General features: G+C 40.7%; 1 protein-coding gene across 1 annotated transcript; it reads left to right on the top strand.

Moving 5' to 3' along the window:
* Positions 1-6,483: 6,483 nt before the first annotated feature.
* Positions 6,484-9,827, top strand: LOC115679752 (pentatricopeptide repeat-containing protein At1g19720). The gene has a single exon (XM_030603446.2). It carries the CDS (start codon positions 6,673-6,675, stop codon positions 9,355-9,357), a length of 2,685 nt encoding a protein of 894 aa, XP_030459306.1. The 5' UTR covers positions 6,484-6,672; the 3' UTR covers positions 9,358-9,827.
* Positions 9,828-19,542: the final 9,715 nt, after the last annotated feature.

Here is a 19,542-nt window from a genome sequence, read left to right as displayed (position 1 = left end):
TTCAATATGTTTTGGACTATTTTGATAATTTTAACCTTATTAAAGTAATGAATTTTTTTGGACCAAAATTCGGATAAATTGAGGGATTTTCAGCCAATTATCTACGGACAAGGGGAAAGTCACACCTTAATCGAGGCTGACCGCGAAAACGAAAAAGGGTCTCTCATAATTAACTCATCTGATTAAAGTAGCAGCTGTACCTTGACGTAGACTCATGTTTCTTGGATCATTACAATCCTCCATCATTCCATCAATAGAAGTTGCGCACTCGTCACTCCACGATAGAATTTAACGTGGAGAGCGCGAGAGAGTGAGACAAGCGCGCAGTGGTCAGACAGGAGCGAGGAAGCATCGGGACACCGTTCATCGCGCCGTCTGCTGATCGATCTTGCTTTTGCGTTCTCCACCCTTTTCCCCATCCTCCAAGAAGGAGATAAAGCAAAAATTAAACAAGCAGAAGCTGGATCTCTCCGTTCCGTTTATGTCGGTGCTAGCCGTTCTAGTGATTCGAGATCAGATGATGATGTGCGTTGATGGGTGTCACTGTCTCGTGGTGGGGCGCGGAGGAGCACTTGGGTTGAGTACAGCAAAGGGAGCTGTGAGATCTTGACCATTAAAAAAAGGGTGCATTGGATCACGTAAGTGTATCATTTGCTCGATGTCTTCTTTCCTTTCTTTTGTTTTTTATGAACTGGGATCCTCTTTGATAACATGATCATGACTGATCACCTCGCACATGCGAATGCGACTTTTGGCCAGCACCAACGTTTGTCCACCACGTAGTGTCCTGTCCTCCTCCTCCTCCGCCGCTTGTGCTGTACGCTAGGAGTGTCGATTCGGAACGTGATTTCTACACCTACTTCGTGTCTCGATTCATCCTTTTGTGTTTTGCATGTGGTTTGCAGGGTCTATCCACCCCCATGTGGGGTTTTTTTATCCGGACTATATTTGGGCTATATCCGGATTTCACGTCACTCTAAATATCGGATATAATAAAAGTTATCATATCCGAAATTTTATCCGGCCCACCAAACACAATCTAAGATTTAAAAGATCTCCATCTATTTAAAATTATATGACACGTTGATTAACTATGCAACTTCAACAAAAGTTATATACATATAATTTCCCTTCGCAAAATGACTAAAGTTGTTTATAGAATTTCTATCACTATGAATGTGGTTATTTATGGTGTATTTGGTAACTATTCTGTTCCCGAAAATAATTTCTATTCAGAAATAATTTTTTTTTATTCTATTCAAGGAAATAATTTCTAAGCATTTGAAGGTGTTTGGTAACAGCCCAAAATTTCCATTCCTGAAATAAAAAAAGAATATAAATGCGTTTGGTAACTGCACAAAATTTCTTTTTATTAATAATATTTTAATTTTTTTTTCTTTTCTTCTTTTCTTCTTCTCCTTCTTGGCTGTGGTTGGGCCGTCGGCCATGGCCGATTGGCCGGCGACTGGCCACAGGCCAAGGCCGGCGAGGGCATTGGGGCCCTCGCCGGATCTGGTGAGGGCTGTACTCTCGCCACCGCCCTCACCAGATCCGGCGAGAGCGGCCGTCGCCCAGGCCATGAGCGGCGAGGCTGTGAGCCTCTAGGGCCGCCCTCGCCCAGGCCACAAGGGTCCAGCCCACGCCGGCAAGGGCCGCAACGCCCTCGCTGGCCTTGGCCTATGGTCGATCGCCAGCCACAAGCCAGGAAAGAAGAAGAACATGCAAAGAAGAAAAAAAAATTATTTCTATTTCTGATTCTTGTTCCCAGAATCAAGAAGCAACTTTTTTTTGCTTCTTAATTCTGGGAACAAGTTTGTGCCCGTGAACAAAAAATTTACCACACGGATTTCTGTTCTTTTTTATTTTCGAGAACAAAAGAATAGAATCAATTATTATTTAGCAAGTTAGGGTGCATTTGGCAACCATTCTGTGCCCGAGAACTAATTTTGCTTAGAAATGATTCTTTTTTATTCCGTACCCAGGAGCAATTTCTAAGCATTTGAAGGCGTTTGATAACTATACAAAATTTCTATTATTGAAATAGAAAAAGAACAGAAATGCGTTTGGTAACTGTCCAAATTTTTTTTTATTAATAATATTTTCAATTTTTTAATATTTCTTTTTTTATTTTTCCTTTTTTTCTTTTTTTTCTTCTTCTTCCCCTTCTTGGCCCATAGTCAGGTCGCCAGCGCTGGCGACCGGCCACAGGCTAGGGCCAATGAGGGCTGGACCCTCGTCGCCGCGACCCATCTCCCTCACCTGGGTTGTGACGGCGAGGTTGGCCTCGCCTTGGTTGGGCGAGGCTCGACCTCATTGTCACGACCCATCTCCCTCGCCATGGCTAGGCGAGGCCTCGCCATCGCGGCCGCGAGCCGCCTTCGTCCAGGCAGCAAGGGTCCAGCCTTCGCCCTCGCCAGCGAGGGCTGCGACGCCCTCGCCGGCCCTAGCCTGTGGCCGATCGCCGGTGACCGGCGGCCGGGAAGAAGAAGAAGAACAAACCAAGAAGGAAGAAGAACAAACCAAGAAGAATCAAAAATGGAAAAATTGTTTTCAAAATTAAGAAGCTACTTTTTTTTGCTTCTTGATTCTATTCCAAAACTGATTCTAAAAATAAATTTTTGTAAATTTGTGCCCGAGAACAAAAAATTTACCAAATGGATTTTTGTTCCAAAACTGATTCTGGAAACAAAAGAACAGAAATTATCACTGTTTGGCAACTTGCCAAATAGGCCCTTACCAAACACGCCCTTACTTTGGGATGGATGCATTGTTGTACGGCACTCCTAGTTGAAAAAGTTGTTGTCCTATTGATGACAAGGATTTAATATTGCTTGAATGGTTGGTGTCCTTTCACTTTATGTGTCCCTTGACATTTGGGAAGTTTAGATCCAATCATATCAATATGAGAAACCTAAATTCAACAAGAAAACCATGCATATCTAACTAGTAGTCATGCATAGATTTAGATCTAACATAGTTCTTTGATTTTCTAGAGCCATAGTGCGAGACAAAAACCCTAAAAGATGAGTGCATGCGTCCACGTCTTGTCCAAAATTTGTGTATAGCTTAGTGGAGTCGAGTGTTCCCATTTAGCTCAAATATATTTATTAAGTTCACTGAATAATTGCTCGTCGTCAATTGAAGTCATACAAAATTATTGGCGGATGAAAACAACTATTACTATTAAGGGCTTTTTTGTCTTTTCTATTCATTTTGCTTTTAGATTAAAATCTACACTTTATATATCAGCGATTAATAGACTCTAATCGTTAAGCGCTGAGATTAAAATAGAGAGAACAGAAAGTGAGTTTTTCTTTGAGTGTTCTCAATCTCTGTGAGTTTTTCCGATTACGTTTTTTATTATTATATTATGTTGGTTTGGATTGTTTGCTTGGGTTATTTTTCTGAAATTGATGGGCGATTCCCAATAGAAACTATGTATGATGCAAATCATAGCTATTTCTGCAATGGCTACTTAAACCATACCGTTGATTGGTTACCAAGACTGACCACCTATCTCCACCTCCACATCATCGACCCCCCGACAACTTATTCCTCTACTTCATGTCCCAATCCATGGAGTCTGCCGCCAATTGCTCAGCCATAATCCTCCATACGTTCGATTCCCTCGAAAATCCGAATCTCTCTCTCTGCTACCTCCTTGACCTCTGGTCATTGCTGTCGGCCCCCTCCAACTCCTCCCGCATCACATCCTAACCGTAGTATGGGTGGTGGTGTATAATCTCCATAGACATTACATACCGACAAACATTGTCTTGTTGTTCGGCTTAATCCTCAATATCAAGCGATACAAGATATCATTTTTAAAAAAATATTTTTCAAATTATTCATTTTCCACGAAACAAACGGAGCTGTAGCGGAGTGAAGTGTCCCCATTCAGCTCAAAAGCTCTTCTAGACATTACATATTGAAGAAGATGGTTTTGTTAATCTGGCTCAATTGACCCCACTAAATTTTCATCCCACCGGTTTAGCTTAATCCTCAATATCGTTTTAAACTTTGGATCATGTTACTTGAACCAGCAAGGCCCAACCTCAAAGCCCATCTATATATATAGCTTTCACGGATCTCTCTATCTTCATCCATTGCTTCCGAAAAGAGATTGTGCATGTTTATGTATTTATTAATATACTCTCTCTTTTCTTTTCCACCCAAAAAAAATAATGTAATCTCTCTCTTTTTTTTTTTCCCTGTTGGAATGCAGTTGTGGATACAGACAACACAGGACAGGACAGCCTTGCTTCAGGATGTCACTGACTCACTATGGATAATCTTTTGTGAATGTGCCCCCTCTACCCAAAATGTGCTCAATAAATAGATTTTGCAAGCAAAGGGAATGTACATGATTTTATGAAATTGGGGGCCTAAATTTGAGGTGACAATACTAATGGTGCATTGTCATTTTTATTTTTTGACGGTGACAAAATAATAAATGTTTAAGTGAGCTTACCTTCATACCATATTCCTTCATAACGGGTCTCAGTACTCTTAAATGAAACTTGATATGAGTTATCTGCAACAAGATTTCTAGGTCACTGCAACAAGCCCTCTTTCCTCTTCTTGGTAACGCTTCAATTTTCTCAGGCACTTAATCACTTCGTCTTACTCTTTTCTCCGATTACCGTAATAATCACCAAGTACAGATCTTGCCTTCCCTTCCGGACCAATCCAACAAACACATTTTCAACTTCCGAACGCTAATGTCATCTGTGAAGCAGATGATACCCAATAATGGTTCTTCAAACTTCTCTCCATCCATATTTTCGTCAATGTCAAAACATTGTCAACGGTTCATATATCCTCTAGGGGTCAACAGCGCGGTTGGAGGGGCAATGGCTTGAGACGCGCTTGGTCGGACGCCTCAACTTGCTGGCATCCAAGTCGGACGTCTAGCTAGGTGTGACCAGATGCCCGAACCTCGTGGCTGGACGTAATTGGAATGTCAGGGCCTCCAATTTCAGATCCATTGTAGCCATACCATCAATAGTTCTCGTGTTTTTCTCGGGCGTTTAGACCACATCAATAGATGTCCGGCTCCATCTTTACGCAAAACCGAACCTCTTCATGTGCTTCAGTGTGCTCGGATTTCCTTCTCGAGTCTATAGTAAACCGAATCAGATTCACTTCGAAGCACAAACAATATCGTCCATGCTAGAACTGCGAATTAGGTATATGATGCAAAAGATATAAGTAAGGGAGGGCCTTTCAGATGAACGCGAACAAAGGAGAAAGCTGCTCATGGTTATGCCAATTCCGACAAGTCATGGGATTAACTTTGTTTTACTTGCCAAAGTGCATTGTTGACCGGCGCTGAATGCACTTCTCAGTTCAGACAAAAGGGTGTTAAATCTTCTTCCGATAAAACATGCCTTTTAGCCCAAAATTAGATGGTTTAGCCTGTGAAGTATAGTCTATCATAACAGACATATTTCCAATTATCGAGTTGACTTTTATCAATAGTACAAGTATTCTCAACCATTGACCAAAGATGTAAGTCACATAATTCACTATCTAAGCTGAAGTAACCATAGAATACTCAGATCAGATCAAGAGCTCGAATCTTCAAGCTCAAACTCTTACGGAATGAATTGTAATAGAAGTTAGGTAGCGTACTTGAACCGTTACCAAAAACACGATCTTAATTCAAGCTCGAGCTCAAGTTCGAACCTTTTTCAGCATACCATGAACATGAAAGTGTAATGAAGCATGTGGCTCTTTATTCGGTTTCCATCGATATGAAATATCGGAATTTTAACTATTCAACTAGACATCACGAGTTTACAGATTTTCGATTTTGATTGATAATGAAGTTACTTGAATTGGTCAATGATATGTCGGAACACCAGAAGTGATGTGCATAAAAAAAGTTTCTCGTCAATCTTCCGACTTAGATCACTTCCTTTTGACTGAAATAGAACTTCAATCTGATTAATAGAAAGACGGGAGGGGCGGCCAATATTAGTGACCCACCCTTCTACATATTATCATAAGGGTCTTATAGTCGTTCGTATTGAATCGTAATTATTCCGCATAACTCATGCTCCAAGATAGGCAAACTGGTCGTCCACCCTCCACAGACATGTTGGAAGCTAGAATTCTCTCCACACAAAATTACTGTTAGGAGAAACAACATGAATGATTCAGAGATTTGCTCCCGACAATTACTATGATAGTGACCGGAGTGAAACTTAGAGTGCATTTATTTCATAGAAAATAAATGATTTAAAAAATATTTTTCAAAAATCGCTTGAATTATTAACAAAAATGAATGAATGAAAAATATTTTTATAGTTCACAGTATTTTTTAGACATAAATTATTGTCGATAATGAAAATATTATTTACTGACTGATCATCTTAAATGATACAAACGATCATTTTTTGAATAATATTTTTTAAATTATTTATTTTTTACGAAATAAACACGCTCTTGATTCGGTGCCAAAAAGCTGAGTTACAATAATCCACAAATTTTCGCCTCAGAAAAATGACAGGATAAGATAACGGAAGGAACTACCAAAATGGAGGGAGAAGGCTCGCCCCTCGCCGGATTTCCCCACCTTCCCTTCCCCTGCTCTGCAGTTCGTCATCCATCTGCTACTTCGTGATCGGTGGCACTGCAACCCTCAAACAAGAAGGCCACTGATGAACGATGGAGAACTTGATAATCCCATGCAAATCGATCCTTCCCGTAGTACCACCTCCATGGCCAACGCCAACACCACAGCAACCCAAGCAAGACACCCCACTGGAATTCGCCGCTCGACCCTTCATTTCTCTCTCCGGAAAGGCCCACCCCAGGATGGCCGATGCCCACCTGAACTACCTCTGCAACAAGGGTCATCTCGGCGAGGCCGTCGCCGTCCTTGATTACGTCGGCCAGAGCGGGCTCAAGGTGAGGCCGAACACGTACGCCAATTTGGTCGAGTCTTGCATCGCCGAGAATTCTATCCGTTTGGGCCGGAAGGTGCACGCCATGGTGGACTTGGTCGAGAGTTTGCCCCCGTTCGTGGAGACTAAGCTGGTGGGTATGTATTCGAAATGCGGGTGCTTGGAGGATGCGCGGAAGGTGTTCGATGGGATGCGTGAAAGAAACTTGTACACGTGGTCCGCGATGATCGGGGCTTACTCGAGAGAGAAGAGGTGGAGAGAAGTAGTGGAGATGTTCTATCTGATGGTGGAAGAGGGTGTTATGCCAGATGGTTTTTTGTTCCCTAAGATTTTGCAGGCTTGTGGGAATGCTGGTGACGTTAGGACCGGGAGGCTCATCCATTCTATAGTAATTAGAAGTGGAATGTGCAGCTATAAGCGGGTCAGAAATACGGTTTTAGCTGTCTATGCAAAGTGTGGAGAATTGAACTCGGCCAGGAGGCTTTTTGACAGCATGGAACAGAAGGATACAGTGACTTGGAATTCTTTGATATCTGGGTATTGCCAGAAGGGAGAGATTGAAGTAGCTTATAGACTGTTCAATGCAATGCAAGAAGAGGGAATTGAACCCGGTTTGGTGACTTGGAATGTATTGATTGCCAGCTACAGTCAGATGGGGAATTACGATGTTGCTATGGAGCTTATGAAGAAGATGGAGAGTCAGGGCGTGGTTCCTGATGTGTTCACTTGGACTTCTCTGATATCAGGATTCGGTCAGAATAACAGGCGGAGTCAAGCACTAGATCTGTTTAGAGAGATGCTGATGGTGGGGATCGAACCAAATGGCGTCACTATCACAAGTGCCATTTCAGCTTGTGCATCATTAAAAGCATTGAACAGGGGGAAAGAAGTTCATTCTGTTGCCATTAAGATGGGTCTGGGGGATAATGTGCTGGTTGGGAACTCACTCATAGACATGTATTCCAAGTGTGAGGAAGTAGAAGCTGCTCGATGGGTTTTTGATGTGATCAAGGACAAAGATGCTTTCAGTTGGAACTCGATGATTAAAGGATACTTCAATGCTGGTTACTGTGGTAAAGCCCATGAACTTTTCCTCACAATGCAGGAATCAGATGTACGACCTAATGTTATTACATGGAATGTAATGATTTCGGGGTATATGCAAAATGGAGATGATGATCAAGCAATAATTCTCTTCCAGAGGATGGAAAAAGATGGGAAGATAAGGCGCAATACTGCATCATGGAATTCGCTCGTTGCTGGTTACGCTCAAAATGGGCAAAAGGACAAGGCTTTGGGAATTTTCCGGCAAATGCAGTCTCTCCATATTCCATTAAATTCTGTTACAGTTTTGAGTGTCTTGCCTTCCTGTACAAACTTGATAGCTGTAAACAAGGTAAAAGAAATTCACGGTTGTGTCGTGCGCAGGGATTTAGAATCTGTGCTTTCTATTGCAAATTCGCTCATAGATACTTATGCCAAGTCAGGGAACATCGAATATTCAAGAAGATTATTTGATAGGGTTACCTTGAAAGACATAATCACCTGGAACTCAATGATTGGTGGTTACATATGGCATGGGTGTCATAGATCTGCGCTTGATGTGTATGATCTGATGAGGCAGTTTGGATTGAAACCTAATAGAGGTACTTTAGTTAGTATCTTAAACGCATATAGTCTGGCTGGGCTGGTGGAAGAGGGAAAACGGGTATTTTCTACGATTACTGAACAGCATCTGATTGTGCCTGCATTAGAACATTATGCAGCTATGGTAGAGTTGTATGGTCGCGCCGGAAGGCTTGGGGAAGCAGTAGAGTTTGTTGAGAACATGCCACTGGAACCGGACTTTTCCATCTGGCTTGCTCTGTTATCAGCCTGTAGAATCCATAAGAATATCGCCCTGGCAGTCCTGGCAGCAGAGAGGTTGCTTGAATTGGAAGTGGGGAATCATTCAATTTACCAGTTGTTATTGCAAACGTTTGGTTTATATGGACAATCTGAGCATGCTGTAAAACTAAAAAGGCTTGAAAAGGATCCTTTAGCGAGCAAATCGCTAGGAGAGAGTTGGGTCATCAAGGAAAATAAAGTCTATAGATTTATTCCTGACCGGTCCGCACCATATTTTGAGCTTCTGCATTCTTGGCTACAGGAAATTGAGGAAAAAGTGAGGGCATTTGAATCTTATGATAGGCTATGCATTGAGGATGAGGAGAAAGAAGAAAGTGGTCGAATCCACAGCGAAAAATTGGCCATAGCTTTTGCTCTTGCTGGAGAATACCGCGCACCTCAAACCATAAGGATTATGAAAAACTTGAGAATGTGTGAGGATTGTCACAGGACAGCTAAATACGTGACTCTCTCCCATGGCTGTGAAATATATTTGAGCGACTCAAAGTGCCTCCACCATTTCAAAGATGGTGTTTGCTCTTGCGGAGATTATTGGTGAATTCAAGGGCACGAACTGATTTGTGTTTTTGGGTTTGATCTAACATCGATTTTGTAGAAACTATTCAAGACAGAGGTATCTTGGCCGAGTTCTTACATATGATGAGGTACTTGTCTCCATCTTAATCATGTGCATACACAAACATTCTCATTCCTTTCAGAAAATGTATATAAGAAAGTTGTAGCTAATCTGAAGTTTTGATGTCCCTATGGAAGAATAGAGTAGTCTTTTGACTGAATTGGGCGATGGATTGTAATTCCACGTCTGAAATTGAAGTTGGATATTGTTCCCAATGCCAAAGTGGATTATAAGATGATCATCTAATGAGATTTGGGAGTTCTTGAGCTTGAGTGGTTGTTGGTTTGCCTTCGTTTTACTTTGGTCGAGTGAAGCATAATCAACTCTATGGCACCAGGAGTCCGTGTTTGGAATGAATTCAATTTTTGACTGTGAAGAAGTTTTGCTTTTCATCCCTATGCTTCCACGCCATTTCTAATTTAGTCCTTGAAGTTTTAATTTTTATAATCAAGTTCCTTCGGCACCAAATCCACCCAAATTCAGCTGAGTTGCTGTCGAATGCTACATTTTACCAATGATGATACCCACACGAACAATGCCATGAATATAAGAAATTTTTTTTCAAAAGAACCCTTATTTTATTCTTCACCGTTGCGTCCATATCACACTCTAGTGTTGTCTATGGCTATGTTGGCTAGATTTGCCAAATTTCGTGTAGGATGGACTTGATTACACATTTTGTGCAAATAGAAGGACTTGATTAGAAAAAGGGTTAATGCTATGAAAAACTCCAAACTAGTACACTTGTGGTAATTTCACCTAAAACAAATTTTTTGACCACGAAAAACTAATTTTTTTTATCACAAAAAACCCCAAACTGGTACACTTGTGACAAATTTACCTTCCGTTAAATTGGATTAACAAATTGGTAAATCTATGACAAACAGAGTGGTAAAATCCTAAATCGGTACACCCGTTAACTGTCACGTGTTATCAAACTTAGTAATTTGACCGTAGAATTTAACAGAAATTAACAGAGGCTAAATTTGTCACAAGTATACTAGTTTGGAGTTTTTGGCGGTTCAAAAATTAGTTTATAGTAAAATTGTCACAGGTGTACCAGTTTGGGGTTTTTTGCAGTATTAACCCTTAGAAAAATGAAAAGTGCAAAGGCCTAATATGAACTTTTCAAAATACTTATTTCTTAACATGTAGAAACGTGCATGCGCTTTTCATTATCATTCGAAATTTGAAAATCTCATCTTTAAATTATGCAGGGGAAGATAATAGAGGTTATAAGTTCAAAAAAAGACTCTAAACTTTCTTCAATCACGCCACTAAAAGGAGATAAATTAGGCGAGAAGAGTGAGGCCATGACATATACTCAAGAACAAGGACTGATTCATGAAAATTTTAAAGGTGACATCTAGACTCCTAAGTTCTTTTTCCCGTCAAAAAGGATTTGCATTCTCATTAATTAAAAGTCCGAGTAGACAAAAAACATTCTTCGGAGCATAGCAATTCTAAGAGACAGGTAGGGAGATAAGCGACCCAATTGGAAGGCAAAGTTTTGTTGCGATGGGCTTTGACGACCCACTCCGCAACCTTATTACATCATCTCCTGCAATGGGCCATCTTCAGATTTCGGAATAGCTTTGCATGGGGTTGTGCTTCAGCAATAATCGCGTGTGCCTCCCAGCATGATACGAAGCAACTTGGAGACCATATGAAGTTAGTAGACTCGAATATGTTGACACACATACGTGAGTGCTCTCTTTTAAGCTAATTCAATCATTTATTTCCTATATTTTCAATAAATTAATTTTTTCTTCCGCTGTTAATTTGGAATTCACTTCCTCTAAGGATAAGAATATAGGTTAGTGCCCATTAATATATACATATATTCCAAATAGAATGGTGTATGCATGTCTCTTGTACCTAAGAATAGTGTTGGGCTTTTTAGATTGAGTTGGGCCGCTCATGATGGACTGACATAACCCAGCCCACTACATTCACATATTCCAACTCCTCTTTTGTACTTTTGCCCGTTGTGCATGTTAATGAGAATCTTGAAAGTACTCATGTGTTAGGGTACGGTCCACCTGTCAAATGAGTGGATCGGATCGAGTTTGGGTCGGTTCGAAAATGGTCCGACTCAAATTGACCAATTTAACCCGTTTTGACATTAGTGACTCATACCCGACTCGATTCGTATTGTTAAAACACTTGCATATTTAATTCAATGTAGGGAAACTTATACTCAAATTGAGGTAAGAGCATGAAGTAAGCAAATGCAAGATCGAGTTAGTGCAAGAGAGAGTCATAGAAATGGATTGGGTTTAAGTAAGTTGTGGACCCATTTAACACTCATATTATTTTAGGCATTACCATTTTAAACATATTTACTGAATATAACTAATCAATAGAACAACCCAACTCATTAAATTTGGGTTAACAAATGGGTCTATTTGATAGGCATAGTGTATGGTGAGACCAAATGAAGAGGGAGAAAGAAGAATCTCCATAAACTACAAGTGACAACACAAGTGTTGTGAGATCAAGGGGTTTATTTGGTTGTGATGTGATAATACAAGTGTTACTCTGAGTGCATGAATAATACGAACCAGAGCGGAGAACACAAGTATAACGTGTAGCGATCTCGATTCTTGAGACTTGAAGTGAGATTATGCGATATCCGACATTCTCATGCTTTGTTTGTATCCTCTAAATGCCATGTCGAGGTGCTTTTTGCGTGCACTCAATGTTTGACACCTCAAAAATTAAGAAGTTATATGTTCCAAAAAAGTTATAAGCGTCATCATTTTCGCGAGGCGCTCACTTTGACGCCATGACTTTTCGATCAATCACTTGAGCGTTGGAAAATCTGATGTGACATTAAAATTTGCAGCACTTGTTGTGGTGAATGTTTCGCAATAATAAATTTTACGGTGATCGAATAATGAATTGCATGATTTTTAATTCCATGTCAACATGAATGGCAAATTAGAAAGAGGGTCTTTTATGGTCTTTCTCGGGTAAATATTGTGATGTTGAAGAACACCATCTGGTACAATCATTTTTGGCTAAAAATGGAGGTGGTCTTCATGAATCGTGAAGGGAAACATCGATCAAAAGTTTCAATATGACATGGGGCGCGCCGATTGGGGGATGTTGCAGCTCTGCCGATTGGTGGTCTACAGATATGATACATGTTATACAAGTTGTTTTCTTGTTATGATTTTCTATAAACTGACTAAATTTGGACCGCGCCTAACTTTTCCGTTTAACGTCAGATTCATTGATTCTTGCATATGTCGAAACTCGGTTACTCTAACTTCTTGAAAATAGGGCCCAAACTTCGAAAGAGTCAGGGGATTGTGGATTCTGGGGTATTGGGTCGAACTAAAGATCGTGGTGAAAATTGATCTATAAAATTGACTGAGTTGGATCGAACAATAAAATTTCCCGATGCCTCAAAGATCAAACGACCTCGATTAGAAAGTCGCGAAATTTGAGATCGGGCTGTCCAATCCGGGCAAATCGGGTATCGTCGTAAAGCGTTTGGCAAGCACAACCCGATTAGACACATCAATTGGACTTCAGATGAATTCTATTTCGGATCAATGAGGGTAAGATCTTTCGAAAACTTTAAGGTAAAAAAACAGAATGAGGCATCTATCCCATGACATTGGTAATCAAAGGGCTGTGAAATCGAAGAGAACCAAATAGGGGGGAGAAGGGTAACAGAAAGAAAAAGCAAGCAACTTCCCTCAAAAGTTCTCACGTTCCATGCACTACTTATTCTCCTAAACCCATCTAAAGAGAGTCGATAGTGGCTGTCCTCATCATCTAATTCTCACAGCATCCCTTTTGTTCGATATCCATTGAACCATACCGCATCAAATCATAGGCAAGAGAATCCCAATATTCTCTTTCAATGCGCTAACGCACGACTTTGTTTGCACTCGTTCAGCTGCTGCTTTGTCCACGCAACAGCAGCCCCGTACGCGCCCCCCCACCTTCGCCGTTCGCCTGTCGCTTCCCACCCAGCAAATCGAGAGCAGCTTCTCATTGAATATATTCGTCATATCTCAGAATATCCGAGGACAGTGTTATTTGGAGATTATAATATGGAGCGATTCCCGCTTGAATTTGCGAGCACTGTCGCGAGATACGCCGAGATTACGTAACATCCCTTTTCGCGCGATTTGTCCTGGCTTTCGAGGCGAATGGGCGAAGGAAAGGCAGGCGGAAATCGACTGAAAAGGAGAGACGTGGAGCCCCTTTTCCCCTCTTTACATGGGGTTTCAAAAGGAAGTGAAGTTGGAACTTTGGAGAAGAGAGAGAGAGGCTTGAGTTCTGTGATGGGTTGGGGAAAAGGGAAAGAGACCCTCCATGGACGCAGGCCTCCATGTCTTTTGGTTCGAACGAAAAGTAGCGCAGGACAGCGGAAAAGGAGAGCCCCCCCGGGTCTCGCCAATCTCTTAGGGCGCAAGCTAAGCTTAGCCCTCCCTCCATTTGCAGCATTGGCTTTTGTGGCTTGATGGAGAATGCTCTTTCACGTGGACTTCGCGACCATCGTTTGGATAGCATTGTTTAAGGAATCGGATTGGCGATTTCCGAAGCCACGCCACGGTCGCTGTACTCGATTGACAGACGATTATGACCCGATAATGGAACTAGAACACGGCCTGTGGGTCGTTATGAAGCGAGACAACGGTCCGTCGACAACACCAAATCTCGAACTACAAGATCAAGGAAAGCATGTAAATACTAAATACATTGTAGGAAAGTAAACTGACTGAAAGCAAAGGAAGTAAATCTTGTAGGAAAGTAAACTGACAAGATGGACTATGGTAAAGTCCTTTTAAGAAAATATACAGGCATGAATTCACCGGTTACATAGCTCACCTTCATCACCACCTACTTGGGTAGTCATGGTTCAGAAAATTGACCGACTATCTAAATCGATGGCGATAGACGAGAGATGTGTGAGGTAAGATCATACAATTAATTCCAAACCCAATGGAATTAGTAGGTTCGCTCATGGTCCAATTAGATTTTATGGCCCGTTTTCGATAACATTAACGTCTCGTAACGTTCCGGTCCAGTTGGTGTACTTTAAACCTTTTGTCATCTAAACTAAAGAAACATTCTATGATTGCTGTGGAATATTTCTCTTTCTGATTATTTTACTCGCAATTTGGTCGGATCCAATTATTTGGTCACCAAATTGAATAATCTCTTTTGTCCTTTTACCAGCAACAAATCATATCTATGTTTGGCACTTCAAAAGGAGAGTTGCATGGATTCGAAACGTCCGAGTATAATAGAAATTAAAGCTATGGATTTGCAAGTCCAGTCGATATCGGGGTCCAGTATTTTATTGAGATATGAAGAATAAGAATGATGGATCGTCTCCATTATTAAGATGGAAATTTAGGTCATATTCTCATCTACCGGATTGTAACCGAAGCATATGATGACGTGTCGGATTTGTGTTTTGTATTCTTCCCCCGTGAAATCTTGCGTAATCATCAATTGCCAATTGGATTCTTCATCTGTTTTATCAATGGAATTAGGTTTCTTCATGTGTAATGAAAGTTGATGCAAATGTAGCAATAGTACAGCTTTACGCCAGTCATACCAATGGGGTGTCTTTATTGTCCATGTAGTAATTTCGAGCCAACACCACACTTGTCGCGTAAGCAAAACCGACGTCGGCGATGGAAGGAACCGATTGCACGAATTAGGTAGGTGAGAACACGTTCCAAATAATAAAAAAGAAGAAGTTTGAGGATTGAAATTCCACGTATCAAAAGACTAAAAGTGTGTACTTAATTCGGTATTTCAAATCAAGACGTATTGATGATGTGTGTAACACCTGAGGGCAAAAACAGCTAGGCTAACCTACTTGGGACAGTACGCATGTCTATCCCGAAATTGAATTAGCATATAATATCAGGTTTCGAGACTGATAAGTGGTTTTTTTAGGATGCGTTTCCTTCACTGAAAACTTCGTGATAAAGGAAAATATTTTCCATGGAAATCATTTTCAAGGAAAATGTTTGGTCTTCGTTAGAAAAGTGATTTCCTTATTACTAGAAAGAAAAGTTAATTTTCTCAATCTAAACTTATTGTTTTTAGTCCATAGAATACATTTTTCCTGCATCGATTAGTTTTCTGTTATTCAAACACCGAAAAATTAGAAAATAATTTCTCAAATATAGTTTTTTTTTCAAACAAACGTAACTAGTTTACCGAGCACCTACCATGAAACGACCGAGAAGACTTCACATCTTCCCTGCAGTTACACACACACATCCCAGAGAATTCAATTGGGTCTGTTCACACCAAACCAAACAGTAATTTATTAGGTAGGAAGACCAGCACCCAATAATGCTAACTGCCCGTCCCATGTACTATTATAATGTGAACTCAATCAGAAAGTGGAGACTTCACATTTCCTTGCAATCATCTTCACATTTCCAGAGAATTTCAATCGTCTGTTCACACCAAACCAAACAACAGTTGATTAGGTAGTTAGCCCAATGGGATAAGATTCACTCTCATATTATTTAGAAATCCCTTTCGGTCACAAGTTTGAATCCCTCCACCGCTCCTTGATTCCAAGAAATCCCGATTCGTTGATGGCGTAAGTTCGACTTGCGCACCATCGTAGGATGACCGTGGCTTTTTCTCCATTTGCATCAGAAAGTACGGCGGTATCCGATTCATCCAAAATGAGCAGTGATTATGACTCGAACCGAGCATTGTGATCGTGGTAAGAAACTCGAGAAACTCTGAGCTTATGTTGCGGGATCGCTGATACTAGTCGCCCCTCTTGCCCGTATTAATGATAAGAGTACAATAGTTTAATGCAAATGTGGAAACAAAAGGAGAGCCAGCTGTCTTGCGGAGTACAGTGCCCTCACGGCAATGGCTTCCCTTTGGTCAATGTCAACCGAATGACAATCATCATCCATTTTTGACTCTCCCACATTTCCATCCCTCTGTCCCACAACAACAAAAATTGTATATTACAAAGCTTAACATAGAGTATATCAAGACCTTTCCCATGAGGCCTCTCATTTGGTGACGAAATTCTTAAATTACTAGATAAACATACCTTTTCGAATTGGCATACACGAACTTTAGAGAATAATTTGTATTGCAAATTCACCTCCTAGAAGTTGACTCATCTATACAAATACATTTTGGACTGTCCACATTTTATTTTACCCCCCTCCCCCTTTTTTTACCTTTCATTTTCTTTCTTCTGGTCCCCCCGGCCCTCCTTCTCCCCCAACTCCACTCCACCTCTTCTCTCTCGTCGCCGCCACCAACCTCCGTCCAAGCAACGCAATCCACCACAATCCTCCTCCGCTCCTCCTCGATCACGTCCCTTGCATGAGCGGCGGCCACCCGGTCAAGTTCTCTCTGTCTTCATTCAGGGGGAGGGAGGGAGGTCACAACGGCAGGGAGCAAATGGCAATGGAGGCACAGTATAGGGGCGAGGTCAGTGCGGTGGCGGCAGAGGCAAAAGGGAAGGGGCCGAGAGAGAAGAGGAGATAGGTTAGTTTTGGGTAAATTTCTCTTAAAGTAGGGACACTCTAATTATTTTGAGGTAACTAAAATCTAGACTAATTGTAAATGGTCATTGTCCTTTTTTCTTTCAATTAAGGAGAAGCTGTCAAATCAATCATAAACCTATTGCACATATGTTAATTCAGTTCTAAATTTTTTAATTTTGTCGATTTAGTCCTAAATTTTTGCGCGAAATTCTAATATTTTGGTCAATTTTTGCCAGAAATCTCTAACATGACGGTGTGCCACGTAAGATGATTGGCAATGACTGGACTGCCATGTCAGCAATTTTTGACGAAAATTGACTGAAAAGACTATCTCTGAAGGTTTATGATTGAATTTGAAACGTTTAAGATTGTATTGGCTTTAGGACTAATTAGGTAATTTTTCCTTTCATTTAATATGTCTTCTAGATATTATCAATGACATTCTTGTCTTTCCATAAGTAAGCAAAAACTATACCGTGACATCTCAAGTCTCATGTTGATTAGGAAGCCCAATTGAGTAATTCATAAATCGTCACTCACTCCGAAATGGCCACCACTTTGTGTGCTTATTGAGAGTAGTCATCTACGGGCTTGGCCATGTGAAATGGATCGAGCCATTATATACAACATCGAAGCAAGACCTCCCCAAAAGGTGGGTGTTTCCTGGATGTATTGGGACCATACCCAATCTAATAAGGGCGGGGCCATGCGGTTCTATAGTGCTTGGATAAGGCGTGGCTCCTAACTGGCTTCTACAATGGTAGATGTGACAAGAACAGACTCGCACATCGAATAATGGAAGTATAGTTAGGTGATGTGGGCCAATGCTAACAATTATGTTGATTCATTGAGTAGTTGAGTTTATGACATTCAGAGTCCCACATCGATTGGGACAACCCTGGTTAAGTGGTTCATTAATCAACACCAATCTTCAAGTGGTCACCATCTTGTGTGGTTTCTTAGTATACTTCTCCAAACAGTCACCATCTTTTGTGGTTACTCAGAATACCATCTTGTGTGGTTCAATAGTCAACACCAATCTTCAAGTGGTCACCATCTTTTGTGGTTACTTAGAGTTTGATCCATGTGGAATGAGTCTTATTATATGTAGTCTACGTACGTCAATGACGGAGAATGAAAAATTTAGAAAACATTTCCCTAAAAATGATCGCTCACATTACTTACAAAATTGAACTAACGAAATATATTTTCATCGTGCACAATAATGTTCAGGCATAAATTGTTATCGATGACGAAAACTTTTTTTATTGACTAATTATTTCAAGCGATATATGCGATCATATCTTAAAAAATGTTTTCCAACTCATATATTTATTGCGAAACAAACGGACTCTTAGAGCAAGTGAATTCAAGTGGCTTTCCAAGTAGTCTTGTAGGATTAGTCTCCAATGAAGCTTCCACAAGGGGCTTAAGGGTCGTAATTGCAAAAGATGTATTGTATGTGTGTATGTATATATGTATATATACCAATCTTTCTCGTGAAAATGCCAATGTAAGAATTTGGCAATTGGTGTGTTCTGAGGATTTTGTCTGCTCTCTATAGACTGTACTCTGTACTTCCCTCCCATATATTCTGATGTACGATCGCAGAGGCTCATACATAATTGACACTGATGATGACCGAATCATTATAATTACCCATGTACCACTTTTCCATCATGAACACACTCTTTTTTGTGGAATTCGGACATTGGCACTAGCATTTTTTAAAGCATCTTGATCAAATCGAATTGTCAATTTGGCGATCAACGACATTTGCCTCTCTCACCCTTATGAAATTCTTTAAAAGTTGTAAAAAAAAGGATTAATATCATGAAAAACTCCAAACTAGTATATCTGTGACAAATTTATCTCAAACTAATTTTTTGACCACAAAAAACTTCAAACTTATACACATGCGATAAATTTATCATAAAATAATTTTTTTATCAACAAAAACCCTAAATCGGTACAATTATGACAAATTTACTTTCTGTTAAATTGAATTAATACCATGAAAAATCACAAATTGGTATACCTGTAACAAACGGAAGGTAAAACCTCAAACTGGTACACTTATCAACTGCCACGTGTCATTAAATTCAGAAAGTTGATCGTAAAATTTAACTGAAATTAATAGAGAATAAAATTATCACAAACGATGTTAATTTGAAATTTTTCGTCATATTAACTCGTTACAAAAAAAGGAATTATAAGTTTTTATTACTAATTACAAGTAATTAAAAGTTTGGCTGTTGATACTGTGTCTTGGGGTAGGGGAGATCGCGGTAGTGGGCGAGAGAGGAGATTGAGAATCTTTTTCGGGGGCAGTAATTAGTAACGCAACAACGTCGTTCCATGGCGCACCCACGTGAACGCTTCCCTCCCTCGGGTCCCCACACCAGATCCTCCGTATCCAGCCGCGGGTCCCACGCTCCCCCGGAGGACGACGGTGGGCCCCTCCCCCACCACACCACACGTGTCTCCTCATCCCTGGCACGTGAAGCCCACGTGTCCATCCGCTAACCTTCCTCCTCGGTCCTCCCTATAAATTCAGGTTCCCCTGTATCTGATATCCTCGACAAGAACAACA

Source organism: Syzygium oleosum, unplaced genomic scaffold, assembly GCF_021117445.2.
Source record: "Syzygium oleosum isolate NSW1041296 unplaced genomic scaffold, Sole_v2.1 Sole_v2.45, whole genome shotgun sequence".
NCBI classification, from domain to species: Eukaryota; Viridiplantae; Streptophyta; class Magnoliopsida; order Myrtales; family Myrtaceae; genus Syzygium; species Syzygium oleosum.
Note: the sequence above shows the minus strand (reverse complement) of the source record. Positions and strands in the feature narration are given on the sequence as shown.

Coding starts and splice junctions, on each gene's coding strand:
- LOC115679752 (XM_030603446.2), top strand. CDS start 6,673: ATGGAGAACTTGATAATCCCATGCAAATCGATCCTTCCCGTAGTACCA.